The following is a 17,126-nucleotide window of genomic DNA, read 5'->3' on the forward strand; positions in this document are numbered from 1 at the left end:
CACCATTCCATGCTGACTTTATGAATTTGACTATTCCAGGAACCTCGTATAAGCAGAATCATATATTTGTCCTTTCATGATTGGTGTATTTCACTTGGCTTAGTGTCCTCAAGGTTCTTCCATATTGTAACATGTGTCAGAATTTCATTTCTATTTAAAGGCTTGGATAATATACCATTATTTGTATAGACCACATTTTGTTTGTCCATTCTTCTATCAGTGGACACTTGGGCTGCTTCCACCCCTTAGCTATTGTGGATAATGCTGCTATAAATATAGGTGTACAAATAAATTCTTAATTTAGCTTTTCCTTCCTGTCTTCAAGGAAGTTATAACCAATATATGGGAGTTCTTGGGACCAGAGAGTTCATATTCCATTTGAGTCTTCAATACAGTATGAAGATGCAAATTATTCTTGCATAGCACTTCCTCAGTACCTATGGTCACCTAAAAGCTTACCTGTGATTGTTTTGCCTTCTTTATTTTTTAAATAATGCTAAAGTCTCTGTAATACTGACAAAAATCTTGCAATTGTACCCAGGCAAGTCTTTCCTACACAGAAGACACCAACCTGTGGTCACATCTGCACAATTGCAACTGAAAGGAGATTTGGAACCATCAAATAATTTTGATTATAAATAGTAATTACCACCAGTGTCCATTCTCCACCTGTATTGCAACTGAATCCGTTTTCTCCATTTTGTGTTGACTGAACAGCTAGTTATTAAGTCTGCATGTGATTTTGCACCAATGAGCAGGTTAACTTCAAGGAGAATCAAAATCTTATAATAGTCTTGTACAAATTTCAAAACTATAATTAAAGAACAAGCATCAATCTTCACCAAATAATCAGAACTATTACCATAAGACCAAGGCCTGGGTATTTTCAAGCAGACCAAATGCCTAGTCACCTGACATACATGCCGCCCTTGCTTAGGGCTGAATTAGTCTCATACTGACTGCTCTAACTCTGACACCCATGAAATAAGATCAGTCAATAGATGAGCTTCCACAAAGCTGTGAATAAAATGGACTTTTATTAATCCAGTCTTCGAGTGCATTAGGGAGCTCATTATTTTAAAAAATCTTTTTAAACATAGAACTACCGAATGACCCAGTAATTCCACTCCTAGACATATATCCAAAAGAAGGAAAGCAGGGTCACAAACAGGTATTTGTACATCAATGCTCATAGCAGCATTATTCATATGGTCAAAAGGTGAAACAATACAAGCGTCCATCAACAGATGAATGGATAAATGCAATGTGGTACATACATATAAAGAAATATTATTTAGCTTTTCAAGGAATGGAATTCTGATATGTGCTACAACATGGATGGACCTTGAAAATGTTATGCTTAGTAAAATAAGGTAGACACAGAGGCTATTGTACAATTCCACTTAGATACTCAGAAGAGGCAAATTTATAGGGACAGAAAGTAGAATAGAGGTTGTCAGGGGCTAGGGAGAGGGAAGAAGAGGGGTTATTATTTAATGGGTACAGAGTTCTTGTAGATGATAAAAAGATTTTAGGCATAGATGATGGTGATGGTTACACAACACAATGTATTTAATGCCACGGAATTTTATACTTATGAACGGCTAAAATGAGAAACATCATGTTATGCATATTTTATCAGAATAATTTCTTTTTTTTGTATAAAATTGCCTTTTCACATAGTGATATTTGGTAAAAGAGACTGTGTGTCTCAGATCGGTTGATTGCTTTTGGTTTGCAGGCAACCGGCTCTCAAATCGGAATGATGGTCAATTCCTTCACGAACGTCACTGTGGCCATGATCATTGCCTTCTTCTTTAGCTGGAAGCTAAGCCTGGTCATAATGTGCTTCTTTCCCTTCTTGGCTTTATCGGGAGCCATACAGACCAGAATGTTGACAGGATTTGCCTCTCAAGACAAGGAGGCTCTGGAGATCGCTGGCCAGGTAACCTTGCAGACCCAATTTTCAAACTGCTTACAACTCAGTGGCTGTCAGACAAACCGTTAAGGATGAGTAGTACAGAGAGACTTAAGGAAGGTGTTAGCCTACAAACGTTCATCCTTGGAAGCCTCCCACTAGCCTTTTTTAAGCTGTGGCAATAAAACTGATGCAGTGAGTGTGAGCAGATGTAGAGAAATAGCGGGGCAAACAGAGTGGGTTACATATTCAATTTCCTCTCCAATGGTTATTTTCTCCACCTCCCGTTTCGGTGTATTCTTTTTTGCAAGAGTGGAGACTTCAGTTTTCTGTCTGCTTGGTTTCTTAGCTAAATGGTTTCCGCAGGTCATGTTGCCCACAGAGAGAGGCACTATCATCTTTTGAATGGCACACACTTTTAATTTTCACACTTTAGTGCCTGCTAGACTTATAACAAATGTCTTTCCCAAATGGAACTATGACATTCAGTTTAGGTCTCAATTACTCTTAGTTTTCGGTGATGCACTTTTAAAAGTGTGTTCTAATGAATATCTGGTTATCAGGTAAATGAGGAGATGGCAGCATAAACATTTATCAGATATAAGAGTCATGCATACACATATACACACCTTTACTCTTTGAACAAATTTACTGTTATCTAGGTTTTGTCTCTTAAGGGAGGAAATGTGAACATTGCCCAAGTAGACAGAAGCCAAGAAGATTTCATATACCGATGGGAGAGAGTGGACCACCTCTGTGCTATTTTAGGATAGAAAATGCAAATTCAGAAACAGTGATGATTTACCCTAGCGTATAGACTGAAACAAATACAAATTCATAGTATAGACTAAAGATCAACTTTAAACTTATGTAATATTTGGCCAGATTAATGTTTTTTAAGATTTTATTTATTTATTTGACAGAGAGAGACACAGCGAGAGAGGGAACACAAGCAGGGGGAGTGGGAGAGGGAGAAGCAGGCTTCCCGCGGAGTAGGGAGCCTGACGCGCGGTTCGATCCCAGGACCCTGGGACCATGACCTGAGCCGAAGGCAGACGCTTAACGAATGAGCGACCCAGGTGCCCCGGTCAGATTAATTTTTTAAGAAAATAGAATCGTATTTTGAACTTACATTGTTCAGTATCTTTTGTGCCGGAAGACATCTAAAGATATCATTCTAAACATTTCAAATAAATTCACAAAAGAGCTAAAAGCTTTCAAGGATCAGCATGGGTACATTTTCCCCTTTCTCTCTTCTACAAGTGGAGGCAACAAAGCCATGTTAGTATTAAGTAGAACTTGAGGTTAACCAACTCATGATCCAGGTAAGCTGACCTCAGACAACTTCTTTGTGTTCCCAGATAATGCTTCTGCCACAGATTCATACCACCTTCTGCCATTCGCACCAGATTGAGTCCATGTAGCAGCTGAAATGTCATGAGAGTAGTTATTTCTGCTCTTTTGTTCCTAAGACTCTTTTTCACTTTTCAGATTACGAATGAAGCCCTCAGTAATATCCGCACTGTTGCTGGGATTGGAAAGGAGAGGCAGTTTATTGAAGCATTTGAGGTTGAGCTGGAGAAGCCATTCAAGACTGCCTTTCGAAAAGCGAATGTTTATGGATTATGCTTTGGTTTTTCCCAGTGCATGGTGTTTGTTGCTAATTCTGCTTCCTACAGATATGGAGGTTACTTAATCCCCAACGAAGGGCTCCATTTCACCTATGTGTTCAGGTGAGGACTATCAGGCCAAGGTCATAAAAGACCAGCACTCTAGGGAGGAATAGCCTGGCTCTGTAAGGTAGGCTTTGCTGCTTGACAAACCATACCAACCTTGGTGTCTTAAACAGTTGGGATTTATGATTTCTCAAGATTCTTTGGGTTGTCAGGGTGGTTCTTCTGGACTAGACTGATTCAGTCAGGCTTCTGCATGCCTTTCTTCATATCACGGTCTCAGTATTCCAAGCACAACAAAAGAGAGCAAGCCCCGTTGTGCAATGTGAAAGCACTTTTCGAGTCCCTGTGGGCGTCACATTTTCAAATATCTCTTTGGCCGAGGAAAGTCATACAACCACCCCAGATTTAAAGAAAAGAGAATGGAATCTACCTTTTAATGAGAGGACCTGAGTGTGTTTCTCCTTTACGGTCACACTGCTGTCACACACACACTTCTGAACCCTGATGGATCCCAACTTAATTCCGACACCATCTACCAGGAGATAGCGTCGGATCCCACAGGTTAAGGGCTCCGTCCTGCCAAGACTGCCCATATCACCTTCCTTAGACCCTTCAGACACCCTACGTTTCCTGAGGTCAGGGGCAGGGAGAGGACTGAAATTTCCACCTTTCTAATTGTGTGGTTACTTCCCTTGGCAACTAGCAGCCTTCCAAAGTCACCTCATTAACATTACCAAAGATACCTTGATCGCTCTCCAAATTTAGGAACTTCCGAGGATTTAAGAGCTCTATGCCAGGAATGGGAGCCAAAGACCAAATAGATGTTTCTTACTATAAATCACAGTATCACAGAGGAGTGAAAAAGTCATATTGCAAAGGGATTTGTTCAGAGTAATAGGATAAATGAACCATTTACACAGTCTGTCATACTGGTTAATGCTAAGAAAATCTAGAGGTCTTGAATCAGAGACTTCTTTGAACCATCTACTTCTTGCAAGAAGGGCATGTTTCCAGCTTAATCCTCCCAGGTAGAGAAAGCAAAGGCCAGGACAGGGGAATTATGTTCCTTTTTTATAGTCTGCGTCTGCTCTTCTGATAAGATTAGTTTCTCACATTTCTAGAGGTGAGAGCCAAACGGTGTCAGGGTACCAAGGGACTGGGGGTGGGTGTATATGGCTATAGTGTGGTGGGGTGGGGGATGTTAGAGGGATGAGAGAGAGGTTGTCTGAGAAGGGCTTGGGAGGACATTAGGAAAAGTGGTCCCAGCAGAAAACTGTTCTTTTGGGGTCATTCTCAAGCTATGAGATCTGTCTTCTTGCCTTCTATATTTCTTCTAGAAATATAGAAGAGCTTTTTCTCCTGCCCCGCTCGACCCACCCCAATCAGGAAAGCCTCTTTTCTAAATTTTGGCATATTGAGAGCTGTGAACCCCCAAATCAGAAATCACAAACTGTTGACTTGTTAGTTTATGTGAGATATTTGAAGAATTATTTGCCAATATGTAAAACTTGGGAAACTATAGAAAATTCCCAACTTCTGGCTTCTCTTAAAAAACTGGTGAAAGGTAGAAGGTGAAAGATCACCTTCCACCATTTCCCATTTTATTCCAGGTGCTTTTCATTGCTTTAAGTTTTGGGCTAGGCTCCTAGAGATGTTTGGGTTTGCAAGTCTGGCCTAAAAGAATTCCTTGCTTATGAACTGAGCAGTAGAACACACAATGTAGTTATAGTGAATATAGTGACTATAGTTAAAAGTTTTAGAAGCAAACAGACAATTGTATCTTTCCCATGGTGTCTGAAGCATGAATGACATGCATGCTTGGTACAGAAGGATGCTTATATCACTGATCATTGTCTTTTACACACTTACCATAGATTCAAAGAATGTTAGCTTTGTAAGAACTCAATGCAATCTGGTGATCTTTCAAACCCCCTCCCTCCCCCCTTTTTTTTTTCTAAGAAGTCTTTTTTTTTTTCCCAAACAAGTTTTTGAATAAGAGGCTATAGTAGCTAAAGCAGGGTTTGGAGGTGTGAACACCCCTTGTGCAATTCTCCCCTCACCATTTTTACACAGAACTCATTGCAAACTGCTAGTCTCTCCCAGCCCCCATTCCCAGACAAGTCTAAGGCGACCTGCTCAAGGCTGCTCCGTTCTTTCCTAGCAGAACCAGGGCCAGACCCCCCCATACCTTCCTCTTAGGCTGTCATACCAATCACCCCATACTCCTTCTTCACCCGGGTGTCTGGTCTATTGCAGGGTGATCTCTTCAGTTGTATTGAGTGCAACAGCTCTTGGAAGAGCCTCCTCTTACACCCCTAGTTATGCCAAAGCCAAGATATCAGCTGCACGCTTTTTTCAACTGCTGGACCGACACCCCCCAATCAAGGTGTACAGTAGTGCAGGTGAAAAGTGGGTAAGTACTGAGGGGGATAAAGAGGGGGTTGGGGGGGCACTGTGCTTATGGGTGTGTGTATGTGCAGAACAGCCTTTGGAGCTGGTCAGAAGATATCACTTAGTTTTTCAATTCCTGAAGTTTATGGGTTCATTCATATGCACTCAGAATGCACAGACAGTAGATTTATAAATGTAAAGGAATGAAGTAAATTAGCATTAAAATTATTCATAAAGCTGGCATTTGAATAAGGCAATGATATCCAGTGAATGCTAAACTCTGTGTAATAGAAAACACACTTAGTTCCAGAACGAATGAAGCTGGATATCTTTTGAGACCTACCCAACCACCATGTTTTCTACCAGTGTTCTGGTACGGGATGTAGAAAAACCAGCTCTTCCTGTCCAATAATATTGATTCAATTCATGTTTATCTAGGCTCAAGTTTTAGCTCATGTGGATCCCCAGAACACTAATTTGATCTCAACAAAATATCTTTTCTTCTGATAGTCCTCACAGACGTTTTTTAATATTCCCTGCCTATTTTTTTAATATTCCAGTGTTTTCAAGAGAGCAAAACAAAACTAAACCCTAGTAAAGCTGAACAAAATTCAGAAATCTTTGTAAATTGGTCAAGTGACCTGTTCCTCCTGTTGTTATTAAGTTCTATCCCTTTCTGGAATTCATAATTCAGATAGTCCAACTGAAGGTATCCACCTTCGCAATACAGGGTGCAAGTAACTTTCTGAGTCATTTGAAGCATAATGTTATTATTAGAAATCTTTAGGGGGAGCATAACTCTAGGGGTTTGGACAGTTCTTGGCTTCTGTGATGGAATCATATCTTCTACTTGTTCTTTTCCACTCGGAATGTCAAGGAAAGGATGACGAGGACATCCCTTTAGGTTAGAATGGGAATGAGAGGTCACATATCTTTCATTTCACTGCTCAAACCTCCCTTTATTCTCTACCTGCCAGAATAGGGAACAGAATGGCATTTCATCAAGTGGCTGTCTTTAGACTTTGCACTATGGCTGCGTGCTGTTGAAGGTATCTTAAGCAAGGACTTAAAACTCAGATTTAGGTGCATTTTCAGTATTCTGGATTCTAGTAGGAACCTATGTAAGTCCCATCTTCCCATCCACAGGACAACTTCCAGGGCCAGATTGACTTTGTTGACTGTAAATTTACATATCCTTCTCGACCTGATATACAAGTTCTGAACGGTCTCTCAGTATCGGTTCGTCCAGGTCAAACGCTGGCCTTTGTTGGAAGCAGTGGATGTGGCAAAAGCACGAGTATTCAGCTGTTGGAGCGTTTCTATGATCCTGACCAAGGGGAGGTGGTAAGTAACGCAAATGCCTTAGAGAATTGTGCTTTCTGCAGAATATCTCCAACCCCTTCGAAGTGGTTTCAAGATTCCGCCTTGCCAGATTCACTCTAAAGTGCTTGCCTCGGACACTTACCCCTGTGGATACTTTCCGGTTCCCGTCATTTGCTGGTTGACCTGATTCTACCTCACACTTTCTAACATCATATTCTTCCCAGTTCCAGATGGCCTGCTGACCAGTTAGACAAAGCAAACTGGGTACACGGCAAAGCTGGAGATGAGTGTGTTTAACAGAAGTGTTCACTTACCTGTAAATGGAGCAGAAAGTGCAAACTAATCAGGAAACTAGTGAGCGCGAAGGGAAAAACTGACGGGGTGATAAGTAATGCAATGATAAATAAGTGGGGGGGGGGGGTTGAGTACGAAAAACCTGACACAATCCTGGTTCGAGAAGCTTATGTCTACATGACATAAAGAACTCAAATTGGTAGTTATGTGCCAACAAAGCTTTGGCAAGGAGATTTGAAAAATTGGTGAACTGCTTTGTTGCTCATTTTCCAGAGCATTTCTTTCTCTTTTCTGCCTTTTTTCTTGTCTTTCTTTCCAAATAATATATGCAGAAGAATACAAAATAAAATAGGAAAGATTTGTAATAAAAAGCAACCTCTTAGTTTACCCTTTCCACTGCTCCCCATTTCTCTGTTCAAAGACAGCTATTTTTAACTACACGATGTTTTTAGATCTTTCAATGATTATCTCAACATCTCTACAGAATATGATTACGCAGCTGTTTCACGATTTAACAGATTCAGACTCTCTGTTGACTTACTCTCAAGAGAGGGAAATTTAGCTTACCCTTCCCACTCCCCCTGTTTTTACACACCTCCTCCCAATATAGATATATCACTTTAAACAGTTTCTCTGCTTGTAAATTTAATTAATATAATTCTGCTTCTTTTCCACCACCTTCAGATAGTATCTCTTGAATTCTCATCTTTTTGACATGATAGTAGCAATCCTATGTTTATTTTCACCTCTTCCTCCCTCCTTTTATTTCTCCAGTCCTAATAACTGTACTTTTATATTATCAAAATGCAAAACACTAACATTCTGTTTAAAGCATTTATTATCTTTCATGCTTTCACTCTAGGCTGACTCTAAAAGTTAAAAATCAACTAACGACTTTTGTTATGATTATGTAAATACTGTTCATCCCATAGTCAAGTGGTGAGGTACATCAGCATTACATTTTCTTTCCTGATCGTTTTCTTAAAGGCTTTCTTTTTTCTTGCACCCTCTGCCTTTATAAAATGTTTATATTCTTCCAATGTCTCTATCCTGCTACCTTTTCTGAGGGACCAGCTTTTTTCTCTCATGCCTGTCACTGCCTGGACTCATTAACAACCTGTGGCTGCCGAACACTTGTCACCCTGTGAGTTTCCTGCCTGTTTTCTTGGGATTAGATCCGTCATTTCCTAATTCCCATATCTTCCTCTTTCTTGGGTTTCACTTTCATTTTGTTGGAGTGCATCCACCAGTAGTTTTCCAAGAAATGATTCAGAGGCATAGGTCTGAACATGTTTTATTCTGCTCCACACTTGATTGAGTGCTGAATTCTAATATTTTGGGAGAAAAAAGGCCTTTTTGAGTTCCCTGGGTAGTATGATCTTCATTGCAATGAGGACAGGTCACATTATGAGGAGAAATGCTGAGAGAAACTCGAAGGAGGCAACTAAAGACTCCCCTGAATAAAGTAAAACAAAGAAACAAGTGAACAGATATTGGTAGAATCCAGGAAATTATGCAAATAAGGAGTAAGAGTTGATCATATATAATTTATAATCACTTTTTAAATTAATTTTAGGTATAAAGATTTTAATTTGTTTAAAAGTACATAGTGATTGGGGCGCCTGGGTGGCTCAGTCGTTAAGCGTCTGCCTTCGGCTCAGGTCATGATCCCGGGGTCCTGGGATCGAGGCCCGCATCGGGCTCCCTGCTCGGCAGGAAGCCTGCTTCTCCCTCTCCCGCTCCTCCTGCTTGTGTTCCCTCTCTCACTGTCTCTCTCTCTCTCTGTCAAATAAATAAATAAAATCTTAAAAAAAAAAAAAGTACATAGTGATTGAGGAACCTAGAAAGGTCATTGCACTGGGGTCTGATCTCTGCAAAGGAGAGGGTCCAGTTTCCCAAAATGTCAGATCATCCCGTCTATCACCCTAGGTAGACTGTGAGCTATGAGACATACAGGGACCCAAATCCTTCACGTTTGACCTTTCCGACATTAACATATACATTAAGTATATTTCTCTCAATGTGCTCAGTGCCTGTTCTGGTCATAGGTAGGAAGCAATGCCCATGAATCAATCAGCATGATTCCTTGCATCTCATAAATACAATATATTTTATTGTATCATTGTAAAACATTTCTGCGAACTCTTTTTAAGTGGAAAGATACCATCTTTTATGCAATTTTTAAAAAAATTGTCTTTGCTTTTAAGGAAGCTACCAAATGCAACTTTCAATGTTTTCAACATTTAATTCCTGTGATATGCAGTACCGTTTTAGGCCCTGTGGGAGATTCTAAGGAACGTGAAGCATGTCTTCTGTCTTTTAGGAGCTTACGATACTACCTCATGTACAGTAATTAGCAAACAGCTCCAGTATTTACTTAGGTATCAAATTGTGCTTTGCAATTTATAAGTACTATGGAAAATAAGTAGAGGAAGATGAGCCAGGGCTAATTGCTGAGGAATGCCCTACATTTTTTCCCACTCTTGTTTGCTTTTTCCATTGTTGAGTATTTATCTAAAATATCTTATGTTCACAGCATTTAACATAACCTTTTTCTGAAATCAGAAGGCCAAACACTTTATAGTAGTATATTAGACATACCGTCTCTTTACTATCTTAAGGCTTTTAAGTGAAACAGCTCAAATGGTAGATATTGGAGTTCCTGTACTCAAGTGTCTGGCCCACGGATAACAAGAACACAGAAATTATTTTTTCATTATTAGCAGCCATAGCACGGTGCCCTTGTGCCAGGAAATTCAATATATGTTTGTTGACTGACTAAGTGAATAAATATACTTGTTTCTTACTTGGGTCTATTATCTCATGTTAGTGTCAGTGAAATCAAGGAAACAGCTTTAATTCTTATATTGTCCAATAGTTTTACATAGAAGAGCCTGTTCTTTTTTTTTAAGATTTTTTAATTTATTTATTTGACAGAGAGATAGAGAGAGAGCACAAGCTGGGGGAGCGGCAGAGGGAGAGGGAGAAGCAGGTTCCCCGCTGAGCAGGGAGCTCGATGTGGGGCTGGATCCCAGGACCTTGGGATCATGACCTGAGCCGAAGGCAAACGCTTAACCGACTGAGCCATCCAGGCGCCCCAGAAGAGCCTGTTTCATAACCTGTGGAGTCTCAAAATTGAGTAATTCTTCATACTTGTAGAGCATGTGCTGCACCAAAGTATAAGGGGAAATTTTTTTTTAACAAAATACTGTCCTGAGTGCCTTTCTCCTTTGTATTGCCTGTAAAGCTAGAGTTTGGGAAACAACAAAAACCATAGTCTGATCATAACTTTGACACCACTCCTGACACACGCTACCTCCAGAGGTCAAAGGCAACATAACTTCTTTATAAGATTCCTGGGATTTTTATCTCATAAGCAAAACAAATGTCTTGTATAATCCTACCTCTAGAATATGAACTTTCTTCGCTGCTGGCATTCTAAAACTTAATGCTCTGCTGGTCCCCTCTATTGGCAGATGATAGATGGGCATGACAGCAAAAAAGTCAATGTCCAGTTTCTCCGCTCGAACATTGGGATTGTTTCCCAGGAGCCAGTGTTGTTTGCCTGTAGCATCATGGACAATATCAAGTATGGAGACAACACCAAAGAAATCCCCAAGGAAGAAGTCATAGAAGCCGCAAAGCAGGCACAGCTGCATGACTTCATCATGTCCCTCCCAGAGGTGAGGACTAGGTCGAAGTCTTTCCCTATGGGAGACAGGGATGTGTAGAGGTAGAATGGCCAGAAAGTGTTATGACTGTGGCTCAAGGAGAGGGTCAAAGGCAACACGGGTCATTTCCTGGTGCTCTGGGATTGCCTCTGTCTTTTAAGCAAAATAAATATCCGTCATCAACATACTCTTTAGTGTTGGAAAGTGTTATATTATCCAGTGCAAAAGACGCCATGAAACTTATTGCACATAAAGCACGACTACACTGAGCATCGGTGTAGCAAGATGGGAAACAATCCTGAGATTTGGAGCAGGTATGGCTTTGAACCCAAACTCTGCCACTTACTAACTATAACAGTTGCTTATCTTTTCTGAGACTCGGTCATCAGCAAAATGCACAAAATAACATTAAAATGAGAGAGTACACATAATAGCCATCCAAAGAAAACTGTGGCCATTATTATGGTCATCATCATGATTGCATTACTTGGCAGCATATACTGTGCGTGGTGGGGTGAGTTGCATCTGCCTTCGTGCTTCTCACTTTTCCAGAGCCAAATTTAAACTTAGTACAATATTGACTCTGCATTTTTCCATCCACCAAGAGCCTCTTGGGGGTCGATCACAAAGAAAATTAACACAAGGAAATGAAATTTTAGGAACCAAACTTTTCACCTTTACCCCTTCTTTTAAATCCCACTGGGAAATTACTTTTCTTTGTAAGTGATTATGTTTATAAATTTTGTGCTGTTTGTGGTGGGCTTTTTCCTTTGTTCTTTCTCACAAAGGCTCCTAAGTCTTAGCCTGGTTCTAGCCTGGGTAGTGAAATCCACAAGCATGTAGAAATTACTGAACGAAAAGCAAAGCTTGTGTGTCCCTGAGAGATTCATTTATTCCATGAATCTTTGCTGAGCACGTCCTCATTTTGTGGGAGACAGTGGCTGGGAGGCAGTTTATGGCCTCTTTCTTCTAGGGACTTACCCATCGTACCCCTCACTGAGCACTGTTTTTCCATGAGGACAGAGCAGGCTGTCAGGAGTCTCCCCTGGCTGGTTAGCATTGTCAGGAGGCAGGGGAAACGGGGAGGAAACACACTTGTTGTGGAAGGCAGGGGAGAGTAGTGGTCAAGGGCAAAGTCTCAGAAACAAGACGCACCTGGATTTAGAGTTCACCTTCACTGCTTTGTACTTGTTCGTCTTTGCACAATATTCTTACCTGTCTGTGCCTAAGTTTTGTAACCTGTAGAGAAAAAATTATTTCTGTGAATGTTAAATGATCATCTGCCTGGAATAGTTAATGCAATACCCAAAGCATGGTAAATATTCTGTGAATGTTAACTATTTTTTTATGTAGTCATGCCAGGCATCTAGTTAGGGATTTTCCTTCATAACTTCACCTAAAACAACAAATATATGAACTAGTTATTAATATCTGCATTTTTCAGACAAGTTGGCGCTCAAAGAAATTTAAATAATTTTTCATGCTAATAAGCAACAGAGTGGAGATTCGCACATAGGTTTGTGATCCAGAATGATGACTTCTCATAAGAGGATGGACCAGAAGATCTCTCAAAGGGCCCTTACATTGGTAGGATCATTCCACCTTGGAAAGATCTTCCAGACAAGAGTTTGGAAATCAGGGAATCTTAAATCAGAGAGATCTCATAGACAGGGAAAAAGAAAAAAAAAAATACAAACTTAAAATAAATGCAGAGAAGGGGACATAAAATCCCCTATTTTCCCAACACACCCCATATTTTTCTTATATCCCTAAGTGGATTTGACATCCTTTAGAGAAGGACTCATTTATTATTCCCAATTTTAAAAAACAAAAAAATTGTTTAAATCCACAGAGAGGTCCTTGATGTGGGCTCCATACAGCATAGGAGAAATGACTGTTTCTGTGTCTCAAACTTACCATACTTTTTCCAGAAATATGAAACTAATGTTGGGGCCCAAGGGTCTCAACTATCTCGAGGAGAGAAACAACGTATTGCTATTGCTCGGGCCATTGTACGAGATCCTAAAATCTTGCTACTAGATGAAGCTACTTCTGCCTTAGACACAGAAAGTGAAAAGGTATGTATTGATTTTCTAAAGTCCCTTAGATCATTATAAATGAGTCTTTTGCTGTAATATATGCCCTTATAAAATGGCACTATTTTCAATTTTCTGATTCATTGACAGTATAAATGGCCCTACTTGGTGGAACAAAAAGACAATAATCTAGAGGAAGTGAGGCAAAATGGGATTGTTTCAAATAAAAAAATGTATTTTAACTTTAAAATAAGAATTGTTTTTAAGACTGTCTAAGCTAGGTGACACTTTTTCAAGGGTAAGTAATTAGCTTTCTTAAGTGAAATAAAGTAATCTAGGTCATCTGTTAGGCATTTCATATTTTATAATTTCAAAGTTACACAGCAGAGCAGGTAGACAGCATACAACACAACGTAAGAGGTGGTGTCTAATGTGCAGCTTGCATGAAAGCAAATGCAATTGGGCAAAACAAAATTATGAAATTTACCATTTACAATTAACTCCTTAAAAATCAGGATTCCTTTTGGAGAAAACTGAAATGTCCTCAGCGAAGAACAGTATCAGTAATGACCACTTAACTGCTACCTTACACGGTTTCCTTGGTTGCATTTTTGCCAACTAGACCATCAAGTATTGTAAAATTACATAGTGACCTCCAGTTTGCTTCATTCTTGCTTCACTGAAATTTCTCAGCTTGTAGAACACAACTGAAATCACTGATGCATTGCAGTCAGCAAATACGTGTGTCATCCTTGCCCTCTTGTCAAGCCTTTGGGTTTAACCCCTGAGTATCACAATGTTACTCAAGTAGCATTCAGCAGAATTCTTGCAATATAGGGCCAAGGAACAAACGTGTGTCTTTGCATCAGCTTTCCACCTTCTCTTTGCAGATGGTGCAGGCCGCCCTGGACAAAGCCAGAGAAGGTCGGACCTGCATTGTCATCGCTCATCGTTTGTCTACCATCCAAAACTCAGATATCATTGCTGTCATGTCACAGGGGAAAGTGATTGAAAAGGGGACCCATGAAGAACTGATGGGCCAGAAAGGAGCCTACTACAAACTCGTCACCACAGGAGCCCCCATCAGTTGAGCTGACTCAAGAACGTCGTGTACAGATGAGGCACCAATTACAGGAGGGCCGTGGGTTTTTTTTTTTTTTCCTTTAAGGAGAAATGATAATATTTTACTTTTACAGACATTGTCATACACTCAGATCCAAGCTAATTTCTAATGACCTTCAATAATATCTTAGTTTTAAAAATCTGTATATAGAAAATGAAAGAAACTAGGGTTAGTGTGAGTGAGAATCCAATGTCAAGCAGGTGCTCAGCCATTACCCAGTGGCTTTCTCCATGCAGAAGCCAGCCCCAGTTACTACATGGGAATCAACAAGAAGTCACAGAGTAAATGAGACTTTGAATTCCTCAAGGCAGAGGACTATCCTTCGAATTTTTGAAACTTCAGTGTACACAGAGCCTAGTGCACTTACAATAGGCACTCAACGCCTGTTTATCAAGCTGGACCAAGGTCATATGTGAAGAGAACAGGAGGACTGACAACCAACTATTTCTTGACTAAAAGTTTTCTTGCAAGTGAAAGCAGATTCATTCATCTGTAAGGATGAGGACAGGGGAGGGAGGGCTTTGAGGCCGGGAAAGGCAGGAAGGGGCAAGGACCTGCAGGGACTTACCAGTCAGGGGTGTGGATTCACAGATGCAGGGTGTAGTAGGTGGGTGGTGGGGTCAACATTGACTGCACGACAATTGGCCAAGGTGGCTTTTTTTGTATAACACTGTATGAAGCTACAACAAGATAAAAAGGCACTGTCTTCATTTCAGGAATAGACTGGAGAGGCAAAGGACAGCACCCTGGGATAAAGGTTCCATCCCAGGCCTTTAATCCTTGTCACCACCCTCCACACTGGTTGCCTGTATGGGAACAGAAGTACACGCCTCTCCTGCAGTAGGATGGCTGCCCTTCTCTAATTCTAGCAAAAGAATTGGGGAAGCTCACTGAGAAACATGCACTTAGAGACCCAAGTCACATTTGAAGGGGTGGCTAAAGACAAGGGGATTGAATATAAAGCGATATATGAACAGAAAAAAAAAAAATTCCAGCTCCCTCCTCCCCTGGCAGGAGATTTTAGGAGTAGCCTCTGGGGAAACTGGAGAATCCAGTTAAAAGGAAAGAGACTATCTTTTAATGAGGTATAATGAGGTATAAAAGAGACTACAGAAGAGAGACTACCAGGGGCAGAGATCCTCCAAAGAAACTCCCCAACCAGATTACTCTACCTTGAAGCCCACCTGCCAAAAACCCATACCCATTGGCTTTTCAGTGCCTCACTCTTCCATAGGAATAGATTGTCAAGAATCACCAGGCCCTGAGGAAATATTTTAACACAAAAAACAAAATGACAACAATAGACTGCCCAGAACAAGGACATTAGAGGTAACAGAGCCAATGCAAAGATTTGGAAAACAAAGAATGCCAATAAATTCACATAATGAGATGAGAAAATAGTCCCATCTATTTAAATAAAAACAAGAGTTCATAAAAATGAACATGCAAATAAAATACAAAAAAGAGCTCTTGACAACTGAGGTGAAAAATTCAGTAGCAGTTCCTATCAAGTCGTCCTGCCCTCAAGATGTCTTCCTGCTCTATCTCTTTCCCAAATGCACTCGATGTATATATATATATATATTTTCTTCCCATGGCCAACAAGTGAAATTCTGCCTACAAATTAAGCTTGAGCTGTTGTATAATGAGATATATTATTTATGTGTCTGTCCAGTGTTCCCTGGTAAATAACCATAAAGGTGGTTTAGCAAGGTCACTAGTCAGGTCAGAAGAAATGATAGTTGCCAAGTCAGGGGGCGGAGAGGGTAGAGGACAGCACTTTAGTTAAGTCAAGAAAAATGGCAGGGACAAGTACATTGCAGAATAAAGATGCCTGCAAGAAGGAATTAAATTTTGCAGTATGCATGGGCTCGTCCTGTAATATTGAAGAAAGGAGACCAAAATCCATTTGTGTAAGTGCGCATTTCAAAGAAGAACATAAGCTTCGTGCTGGGAGGCTGTCAGTTTCCTGGCGTGCAATGTGTGAGGTGTGAAAAATGAATGAATGAGAGTCATTTTTCAAATAAGGTACTTGAAAGTTATTGATGAGTGGGATAAGGTTGACAACAGAGGGTTTGAAATAATGTGGGAAAACATTTGTTTTTTGAGGCTCAGTGACAAGGTAAAGGATTATAACCTTAAAAATAGAGAATAAATAAAGTTGCAAATTTATTTTACAACACCAGGGAGCGCCAATAATTCCATATCTATCCCACATCCAATGTTGCTAGCCAAAGATTTGGTCTCTGCAATTTTACATTATTAATGTTTCTCAGATAAAGGGGGTACTTGCTTTCTCTGTTCTATCTGACACTTATCTCAAGTCTTTCTATGATTTCTAATGTTTTCAGGATGGGTTCATGCTATAACCCCAAATAATAAAAGTTTACAGGAGAAAAAATAATTGAAGAATTGGAAGACAAAGTTGGGGAAATTTCCCTGAAGGTAAGACAAAAATATAGAGCCAAAAAGTAGAAAAAAAGAAAAAGAAAAATTTTAGAGGAAAAACCCAGGAGGTATAATAATTAGCTAATTGCAGTTCCAGAAAGAAAGATTAGAGGGGAGTAAATTATTAAATGGTCCGAAGATATTTCCTGTAACTGGAGAATATAAACTTTCAACTTGAATGGGTTCAACAAATGTCGAATATAATAAATAAGTAAAGATCCTCTGTGGGCACACTATTAGGCAATC

The 17,126-nt window shown here is 40.1% G+C and overlaps 1 protein-coding gene across 1 annotated transcript in view; it reads left to right on the forward strand.

Moving 5' to 3' along the window:
• ABCB11 (ATP binding cassette subfamily B member 11) overlaps window positions 1-15,870 on the forward strand; it is an 87,713-nt gene extending 71,843 nt beyond the window's left edge. The window contains exons 22-28 of the mRNA XM_025853588.2: window positions 1,742-1,945; window positions 3,410-3,651; window positions 5,851-6,007; window positions 7,132-7,329; window positions 11,079-11,285; window positions 13,205-13,351; window positions 14,200-15,870. Of these exons, the coding sequence (XP_025709373.2) occupies window positions 1,742-1,945; window positions 3,410-3,651; window positions 5,851-6,007; window positions 7,132-7,329; window positions 11,079-11,285; window positions 13,205-13,351; window positions 14,200-14,400 (1,356 nt within the window). The 3' untranslated portion in view covers window positions 14,401-15,870. The remainder of the gene's footprint in view (window positions 1-1,741; window positions 1,946-3,409; window positions 3,652-5,850; window positions 6,008-7,131; window positions 7,330-11,078; window positions 11,286-13,204; window positions 13,352-14,199) is intronic.
• Window positions 15,871-17,126: the final 1,256 nt, after the last annotated feature.

This window comes from Callorhinus ursinus, unplaced genomic scaffold (genome assembly GCF_003265705.2).
Source record: "Callorhinus ursinus isolate GAN/ISIS: 27379988/994484 unplaced genomic scaffold, GSC_fseal_2.0 scaffold2, whole genome shotgun sequence".
Lineage (NCBI taxonomy): Eukaryota > Metazoa > Chordata > Mammalia > Carnivora > Otariidae > Callorhinus > Callorhinus ursinus.